Here is a 10169-nt window from a genome sequence, read left to right as displayed (position 1 = left end):
CTGAATAAATGCACTTCTTGTCAAGAGAAAAAGTGACAGAAACAGCAGTTGTGAGAGGGGTGGTCAACCGTAGCCCCACCCCTGCGTTAATTGCGCTAAATATTTTTAACACGTTAATCTGAAAAAATGTATCGCCTACGTTAACATGCTAATTTTGACAGCACTAATATATATAAATATATATACTATCTCCCTTTGTTTTTTCTTTCTATCTCTGCTTATATTTTAATATTCATTTGTCTGTGTAATGATTGTGTTGTAGGTCTGTGTTTTATTGGGGGGGGGGGGGGGTCATGACACTTTAAAACTGTAAAGCTGCTTTGACACAATCTGTATTGTATAAAGCACTTGACTTGACTTGATTAATGTTGTACAGTATTTTCTAATTACACAAATGTGAACCTTATAGTGTGAACCTTACCAAATGAATTGGTAAAAAAAAAAAAAAAATGAAAGCATGCGAAATATGTGGTAAAAGAAGAAACTTCAGACTTTCAACTTCTCAATGTGACAAGCTCACAAAAAATGGCGCACACAATTTTTTTCTCAATGGACATGTTTTCTCCTTCCAAACTAATATTGCAATATTAACATCAGCACAAAAACTTTAAATCAGGTTTTCAACATTATTTTGATCATCATGTTCATCGTTATTAACTTTATGCATATATAAATGAACATTATGTTATGGATGAGGAGGCACTACACCAGCAAGGAGGTCGATTTACATCAACTAACTATGAACATACACACACGTCTTCTCTACATTGCAAGAGAAATGTTCACAACATAAACCTTCATCCCTTCCTTTGCATAAAGTACAAATCAACATTAAAAATAGCATTTACATTACACGGCTCTTTACTGTCTCAACTTAGGTGTTTGTTTCTACTCAACACAGTTGTACAGTTACAGTAGAATATAATCTTAATAAATTACATCATCATATACAAATATGACGGCGTGGACCCACACGCGTTTATACAGGTATGGTACATAGTGATTTCATTGCAGTCAAAATCAAATTAATACAATATGGTACCTATAGAGCATTACAGTGTTGTTGTTTTTTTTTTCAAAGTATTGTTCTTTTGTTACCCAACATTTACAATTATAACACTACATTTTTATTTTCTATACATAAACACAATTCATACACACTGAATATATTAAAGAGGATACTCCCCGATACAACCCCGACACGTGTACCTTTCCATTCTTCTTTTTGTGTACATGTTACAGAATATTTTAAAATTGCACGTTCATTTTTTTCTAGACTGAACAGTTTTAGACAAATCACAAAGCTGCTGGGGGTCTTCCCTCTTATGTCACATCTTGTTTCATTATTCTTTTTGGTCCCACACTGAAACTCCATGAACGATGCACAACTCCACAAATGTATGTTTTCAGTAATGCAATCTGGAAAAACAGGCATGTGAGGAACACTACCTGCATTATCAAAACCGTGGCTTACCGTCATACAGAGTTCAGCTGTGAGAGGAATAAAAATATAAAGGTCCCAAAAGGTATTTGGACACTTGATGTACACTTAAAACTGTATGAATAGCTTAGACAATAAACATTTTAAAATTCTGCATCCTGCATTTCAAACCTAAAATTGCTTTGTGATTTTTATTTTATTTTTTCTTGAAAAGTGTGCTTGTGCTATCTTTCTGTCAAACGCATTAAGTCGTGAGATATTTTGTAATCCAATGCAATGCAATGAGTGGTTTAGAGGGATAGGTTAATTTTAAACTGTCATCATTTACTCACTCTCAAGTTGTTCCAAATCTGTATGAATTTTTCTTCTGTTGAGCACTAAAGAATCAATTTTGAAGTTGCATTTAACTACTGAATTTCACGGAAGTCAATAACTACTAGCAACTGTTTGGTTACCAACATTCTTTATATTCTTTTGCATTCGACAGAAGAAAGAAACTCCTATATAACTTTAGGGAGAGTAAATTATGATATTTTTCATTTTTCCAAATACTTTTTGCCCCACTGTACAATATATTACCTGCAAATCATAGTTTGGCACCATGTGTCAACATTTATTTAGTTAGTATTTCAGAATTTAAAATATTTTTTATGTGTTTTAAACAATAGTCTTGATGCGAAACCAAAGCGTGTTAGTTAACAGGCCATGAAACTACAGGGATTCATTTGATCAGTTGTGAATATTGATACCAGTAACTTCTGAACTTGTGATGCATGTGGTGTTCCAGGTGTGAAATTCACTTATTCACTGTTCAATGTGCTGTGCATAAGTAGCCCAAATCATGCACAGGAAACATTCATGTCCATCTGAAGAACCTTGATTTGGTATCAAGAGGTGAGCATGAATGGATGCCAAATGCTTATACAAGACCTTCTTGGAGTAACTAAAAACAACACATGAATTTTACAAACTTGAGATCAACGATCAGCCATTTGGACAACTGTGGCTATGTTCAGAACATCATGCTTACATACTATGCAGTAGTTAGTATGCATACTGAGTTCAGTGCATGGAATACCCAGATGATTTTGTTTATTTACAACCTAATGTAGATCCCATGATGTGATGTGTGATGAATAAAAATAATTCTTGTTTAAAAAATCCATTTTGGATTCAAATAATGAGAGATTTTCACACTATTCAATTCAATTTCAAGACAATTGTATTGTGTGATGATACCTGGATTCCACTTGCATACAATAATAGATCTTAGTCAGGTTAGAAGCCATGTTGAATTCAACATGGATGAAAACGAGGCTGTGAGGGAGAGATTTACAGTCTTTACAATGGCACAGACTGTATAAAGGTCCTAAATCATGTGTTTTTACGACAAATCGCAACTTTCAAAACAAAGAATATTTTTCATAAAGATGTTTCCTCAGCTGAAGAATCCATATGTTGTTAAACAACATTACAATCCACTGAACACACTGCAGTTCAGTCCCTCGCAGCTTCGATTTCGTTCCTGTCAAAAATTAAATATGGCACCACCCTGACTAAGTCCTACATGCTGCATACATATATAATGCATACTGTTTCACATACCATCTTTAAAAATAGTTAGCAGTATCCATACTACTGTTAGGGTAGTATTCTGTTCTGAACATAGCCTGAGATTTTCCACCACTTCCTGGTGTGATGTTGACATGAGTCTGCTGCCCTCTGTGGTCACTGTGGGAATTGCATACTTTACAGATGGCCTGAGGAATCAAGGGCTACATGCTCCATAGCACATGCTGCTATGCATACAGACACAGACATCAAGAGAACGATATCTAATATAACAATCAGCACAACGAAGCATGGACTGATGGTGAGAATAAGAGGAAAACCCAATAGCCGTTGTGAGTCATATTCTGTTTAACACGTGACACTGGAGGAGTACCCAGTAACTGCACACTGACTCCATTAGATGAACTTTGTACTAAAATACAGCAGAGTGGCCACGTGAATATCTGTTCAGTTGGATATTATACTAATGTCTCAAATATAATTTCAAATAACATGTAATCTGCACCAATAATGTGTAGCCTGCACTTGCATAACTGATGGGTCACTTATTTGTTCATATCTGCTTGTTTGTACGTATGTATATGCTTTTAAAATATTTGGAAATAGATATTAGTAGTGCGCAAACTCTTCCCCGCCTCCCAGATAAGATCAATATATACAGTGTGGCTAGCTTTACTAAGAATTTTTTTGATTTTAAACAAGACTGCATTGCACATCTTCAGGGAAAGTCGTTCATATTAAGTCTCTGGCGTTTGACATGTCGTTACATCGGACAATCTGAGCTGCCTCCAAAGGTGTGCTGTCCTCCAGTCAGGTGATCAGATTTCCTCAACGTAATTGGCTGGGTATAAGCCTGTCTGGCCACTGTCCAGACGGCCTCTGCACCAGCCCTGGTCATCTTCCTCTTCAATCTTTGTTAATTCATCACCTGTGAGTGATGCAGATTATAACTGACATATCTGCCATATGTGAAGTCAAAACAATCATGTGGTGTATGGAGGACATTCAGTATAAATACTTTATTTTCCTTTCCGCTTTACCTGCTTTGAAGCTTAGCTCATCCTGCTCTTGCCCTTCATAGTCATAGAGCGCTCGCACTCGCACTCCTCCTCCTCCTCTGCTGCTCGAGTCATCCTCGAAAGAGTTCGCACCGCCATTCGTCTCGCTCCCCGAGCACCCTGCGGGCTGCTCATCATCCGACCATTCTGTGGAGTACGCCTGGTTCTTATCATAGCTGCTTACACTAGTCAAAGACAAGGGGACACATGCTGTTAACACGGAAGAACAGCACCTTGGTTTGTGTGCTTGTAAAGCTTCAGATTAGTTTTACAGTCAGATGCCAACAGAACCTTTTAAACTCTTGTTATTCAGAAGCCACCGGCAGTATGTGCATCATATTTCAATCAATCAATAATGCATGCTCTGGGGCTGAATGATATTGAGTAGTCACAATATACATTCATGATGATTTCACTGGAGATCTCATGTAAAATTAAGTAATACTTTGAACACTGCAGTCATTTTTATGTGCTTCTTAGTCTGTCCCTTAAGACTTTTCATATTAAGAGTCCAGTGTAACCCCTACCAATTAAGAAATAATAATTGATTGATTGATTGATTGATATTTAATTACCACAGGGTGTGCATAAAATATGTGCTAAAATTACAAATAAAATTGTCATGCATCCTCTGTTTGAAGCAGAAAAAGCCTTTTAAGCCATTTCAGTAACATTACAGAAGTACTGGGATTGTCAATACTCCTACTTTGCTTCCTATCAATTAACTGTCCTATACAAATAAAGGCTAAAAAACAAATAAGTACTGCGACTGAATATTGTGCAACAACTGAACATACTGAGATATATTTTTATAACACTCAGCCCCAATGACATCTACATCTTTTCATTCTCTAAAGAATGATATAGTCAACTCAAGAACCCTGTACAGGCAGAAATAACTCTTGATAAGACGAGAGTTCTCTGTTGAACTTCAAAGGACTTCAAAGAATCTTTTTTTTTAAGAGTGAAGAAGACAGAAATCAACCTCTAAAAAGAGAAAAGGGTATTGCACTGCAGATAAAAGAAAGGAGAAGAACAGGGAAGGCAGAGATGATGCCTGACCTGCCACGGTCTCCTGGTTGACCTGCATGCTCTGTGCTCGGAGTAGCAGGAGCGACTCCATCTGGCTTCTTCTTTTCTCTCTTGGCAACAGCATTGGTGGCTTCTGGATTATATTCCTGAAAAGAACAGATTCAGAAATATATAGCTTGGGGGGGAAATGTAATTTAAAACGGTTTTAAATAAGGTTTAAGAAAAACAACTTCTAGAGGGAAGAATTTATACAATTATAAACTTAACCCTTTGACTTAACTGGGATTTTAAAGCTTGTGACAACATTGACGTGACAACTAGCCCTGGGCTCCCTAACCTTTATAATAAAACAAGAAACCTGAAAAGGGCATAAGACTGTTAAAGGGGTCATATGATGCGATTTCAAGTTGTCCTTTCTCTTTGGAGTGTTACAAACTGTTCATGCATAGATAAGATCCCTGAAGTTGCAAAAACTAAAGTCTCAAACCCAAATAGATATTCTTTATAAAAGTTAAGACTTGACCACGCCCCCCTTAAACGGCTCATTTAAACACGCCCCCACGTGTCTACGTCATGGTGTGGGGAGATTTACATAACACCGCCCAAATGTTTACGCAAAGAAAGGGGATTTTTATTCTCGCTGTAGTATTATTGCTGCCGCCGGCACCATATCCTGGAGACACTGTGAAAGCGAAACTACTTTGTTTGGGCTTCCAAAAGAGGACACAACTAGAAATCAGTGGTTAAGTCGTATTTACAACACTGTTCCAGAACAGTACAACGCAAATATTTGAGTGTGTGTGGCGCATTTTACGGAGCACTATTTTCTAAACCTGGAAGAGTATCCTACAACGCTGGCTTGCACAAAGGCTGTTTCTATAAAGTGGGGCAATTCCAACTTTGCAAGGACAGTCTAGCGCTTCAGACTCACAGCCTGTAAGTACATTTCTGCTACTGACGATTCAAACGCGACTTTTGATCAGTGTAGAGTAGTGCTTGTTGTTTCTCCGATGCTTGTTGTTTCTCCGATCACAAATGCAGACATGGTAATGTTTACACGGCACGATGCAACGCGACGCGTGGAAAGACAGTCTAAATCATTATAATCAGTAATTATAGAAAGGCGGGGCATAGAGGAGCAACAATAATGTACAGTATGTGGAAAATAATTTGTTTTTTAAACTTTAAACCACATAAACACATTGCATTACACCAAGTACACAAAATATTGTTCTTATTAGCAACGTCATATGACCCCTTTAAAACCTGTTAAATGTGTATATGTTCATTAAGCTGTGTACCTCAAACTGGGGCCAGTTCATATGCATGCCAGGTCCGTGATTATTACTGAACCACTTGAGATCCTCCTGTGTGTTGGCAGCCAGAATGGTGCGTTCAAACTCACGGTACACTGACGCATAGCTAGAACATGGAAAACAAAAGCACAGAAAACACAGACTTAGCAGTAAGCTCTGACAAATACAGCTGAACTAGACTAAAAGTAAACTAGACAACTATTGCTTTCACTCCAGTTAATTGTTAATCACTGTGACCGGATCACAAGTCAATGAGCTGAACTCAAAAATTAATCAATTAATTGAAGACTCAAAAGAATGCTGTGTTCATGTCTTATGCATATCTCAGCAAAAGTACAAACTAATATCTGTGTGGCTCAGCACAGACACACTGGTTCTGGGGTTTACACTGACTTTTGGTTCTCGGTGAGGTTTAGGTGTCGTTTGATGTCCAGGAGAACCTCTTTGAGGAAGGTCAGTCGTTTGACCTCGTGCTGCTGGCATTGGTCAAACACCTGCTCCATGGACTCCATGTACTGCGGTGTACACTTCGACAACTCATCCAGAGACTTCTCGTACTTCTCCTTCGCCTGCAGCACAAACACACAACATGAGACACAGCCTCATCAAAATCGATGTTTTAAAAAATTGTCTTTATGTATCCACACATTAATAAATCAAGACCATTATATTTCCGACTTTCATCCTCCAGGACTGTAATGCAATAATTCAATAGAGGGCGAAAGTGATTGTTATATCTTTAAATGTAATAACACTTCACATAAAAGTCCTCACTCGTTTTAATGGCTCATAGTTGTGAGAGTGATATAAGATACTGAAGGTTAATGTCTCTCAGCGGAGATGTGCTCCAAATCCAGCACTTATTTTCCAATATGAATATTATGTCTTTATTTGTTGCAGAAGGTAGAATTGTTATATGTACACAAGCAAACAAATTAAAAGCATTTTTTTTTTTTCAGTATTACAACAAGAAAGCGCAGGTTTTGAAAAGGCATGCTCATGTGGCATGCATTAGGCCAAATGTGTTTGATTGTGTCAGAAATTCAGGATCGCGCAGGAAATGAAAAACCTGGAGTGGATCTGGAGCGGTTGGTTAAGTTGCTGCCGTTCCACTCCACTCACAATACATCCAGTCTGTGCTTTGCTTTGTTTCGAAAACGTGAGCTCTCATTTGGAAATATTTTTGGCTAAGACAAAATATATTACCTAACATGGCCAAAACCTGACTGAAACTTTACTCAATATTTCCTCTTCATTGAATGGTTGTATAAAAGGAATACTGCAATATCTGCATGGCTGTAACCTAGGGTTGAATCACATTCAATATTCAACACAACACTGATGAGGAACATGGAAAAGTCAAGTATACTTTGAGTGAATAGTCATTTTAAATGTTTATTTTTGCCATAATGTTTCTTTATTTTTCGCACCTTCTGCACGTCCTGTTTGCATTTCTCTGTCTTCTCGTGGAGTTTCTTCTGCTGGTCAGGAGTGACAGATGCATCTGCCTCACGGGCTGCAGCCAGTTTCTCCTCTTTACATGCCATGTGATAGTTCTTCTTTGCCGTCTCCATCTGCAGCCAGAAATGCCACACTTTAACTAACCCCAGTACTGCAACTGAATGGATGAAGCTTAGAGAATGGTTAGTTAAACTGACAAGTTGTTACATCTGAGGACACTACAATGCTCTTCCAGGCTTTAAATGCAAAAATGATGTATACATTTATAATAAAAGTAGACCATCTGAATTTATGCGCTATATACCAAGTCTTATAAAAAAATAAATAATAGATTTATGTGAGGAACAGCCCGATTTACTGAAAATCCAGCTATCAGCCTATAGCTCTCCATTACTTGTTCATGTTCTAGTTGTAATGTTTGAGAGAAAAAATACAAGTTATTTTCAATCTAATCTTTTCAATTAATCAGTTGAACCAGTTCACAAAACTGGTCTGGATGATTTGTTCACAAGTAACTGATTCAATAAAGATGATCAGTGAATTATGACATTTGAAATTTGGGTTAGTGAATTATGAAATTGAAGTGTTTAAATTTTAAATTTAATTTTTCCTTTTGAGCTTTATTATTCCTGCTTTTTTTAATGTCATATGGGGTTGGAAAGAGTGAGTAAATAATGAAAGATCATGTTTGAGTACCATTGCTATAAAGTCTTGTAAGCATAATACATCAGCTGTATTTCAGACTGTATGCATATTTAATATGCATTTAAATTATTCAAATGCCTAAATAGTGACATTAAGGTACGTCAACACAGAATTTACATCATTAAAATCGTTTTATTTGTACCTCTTTGAGCTTCTTCGCCCAGGGTTTCTGGGCTTTCTTGAAGCCCTCTTCTGCCTCTTTGGTTTCCTTGAAGCCACCCATCATCTGTCTGTGGTACGAGTCTTTCTGCCAGTTCTTCACCTTCTCAATGTCCTCGTTCATCAGCCCGTTCTTCACCTCTTGATGAAGTTCACTCACCTTATCGGACTCTGTCATCATAGCTAACCAGGCCCGCTCCACAGACCCATACTGAGGCCCTGGCCACACAAACGCACACGTATAAATAAAACCAGACATATCCACAGCCATGCCAGTATATTTACTGAGACAACTATTTTATTGGCATGATTTACGCCACAGTTGGCTTTTTCCAATAACAGTTCTGAAAATTTAAAATAACTGGAGAGGATGAAAGAAGCTTCAGATTTCTCTGACGGACCTTTCTCGATCAGCTGCCTCCATCTTTTGGACCATTCAGTGAGCTGCTGGCTGTAGGACTTCTCAATCTTGGCACGTTCCTGAAGGCAGTTCATAAGATCATTGCAGAGTCGATGGCCGTCGTCAATTCTCTTGACAGCACGCTTATAATTTCCCACCTAAGCCAAGTGGAAGACATCATATTAAACATAACATCGTATAACTTAATATACAATTCTGCTCAAAGGTTTACATAACCCATGTAGAATCTGCAAGATGATACTATGAAAATTGCATTTAGTACTACTATGTTGAAGCTGTTTGACGTAACAGATACATACATACACTCTTACAGTAAACAGTAATACTGTGTAATTAATTTTCAAATGTGATTTATTCATGTAAAGATGGCATTTTCAGCATCGTTACTCACATGATCCTTCAGAAATCATTCTAATATACTGTTTTGCCACACAAGAAAAATGTATTATTATTACCAATGTTGAAAACAGTTGTGTTGCCGAATATTTTTGTGGAAACTGTGATAGATATCTTCAGTATTCTCAGAAAGTTCATTTATTTGAAAAAGAAATCTTCTGTAACATTATTTTTTTTATTTTGTTCTATGACTTTTGATCAGTGTGCCCTTTCTGGAAAAAAAAAAAAAACTGACCCCAAACTTGAACAATATATTTCACAAGACAAGATAATAACTGAATATACACTATAATATAATATACATTTTCCCCAAAATACTTGATACCACAAAAAAATAGCACCGGTTGGTTATTCATATCGAAGGCCATATAGTGTTCCCTTCTCTCTGGTGCCTGCAGGTGGCATAAGAAAGAGCAGAGGAATGAGTGCGGGTGATAAGAGGGGGAAGGGACTCATTCTCCTGCATGTGAAGTTACGCAATGACTGCCACAGCTTTGTCCATGTGCTCCTGGAGCTCTAATCCTGGCTTCACTGCACTAACAATGACATCATAACCACAAACACACACACACACACACACGTCCAGGAAAGCTCAGTAAGGATTTGAG

At 37.4% G+C, this 10169-nt stretch overlaps 1 protein-coding gene across 2 annotated transcripts in view; it reads right to left on the bottom strand.

The window, feature by feature from the left end:
- Positions 1–470: 470 nt before the first annotated feature.
- Positions 471–10169, bottom strand: part of LOC306860649 (protein kinase C and casein kinase substrate in neurons protein 1-like) — a 44355-nt gene continuing 34656 nt past the window's right edge. For both annotated transcript variants that reach the window (XM_079402459.1, XM_079402458.1), the window contains exons 3-10: positions 9146–9302; positions 8728–8963; positions 7850–7993; positions 6813–6988; positions 6405–6525; positions 5134–5249; positions 4054–4256; positions 471–3941 (exon numbers count right to left, since the gene is read on the bottom strand). In XM_079402459.1, the coding sequence (XP_079258585.1) occupies positions 3832–3941; positions 4054–4256; positions 5134–5249; positions 6405–6525; positions 6813–6988; positions 7850–7993; positions 8728–8963; positions 9146–9302 (1263 nt within the window). In that variant the 3' untranslated portion in view covers positions 471–3831. The remainder of the gene's footprint in view (positions 3942–4053; positions 4257–5133; positions 5250–6404; positions 6526–6812; positions 6989–7849; positions 7994–8727; positions 8964–9145; positions 9303–10169) is intronic.

Source organism: Barbus barbus (assembly GCF_936440315.1).
Source record: "Barbus barbus genome assembly, chromosome: 41".
In the NCBI taxonomy this organism is placed as follows: domain Eukaryota; kingdom Metazoa; phylum Chordata; class Actinopteri; order Cypriniformes; family Cyprinidae; genus Barbus; species Barbus barbus.
Note: the sequence above shows the minus strand (reverse complement) of the source record. Positions and strands in the feature narration are given on the sequence as shown.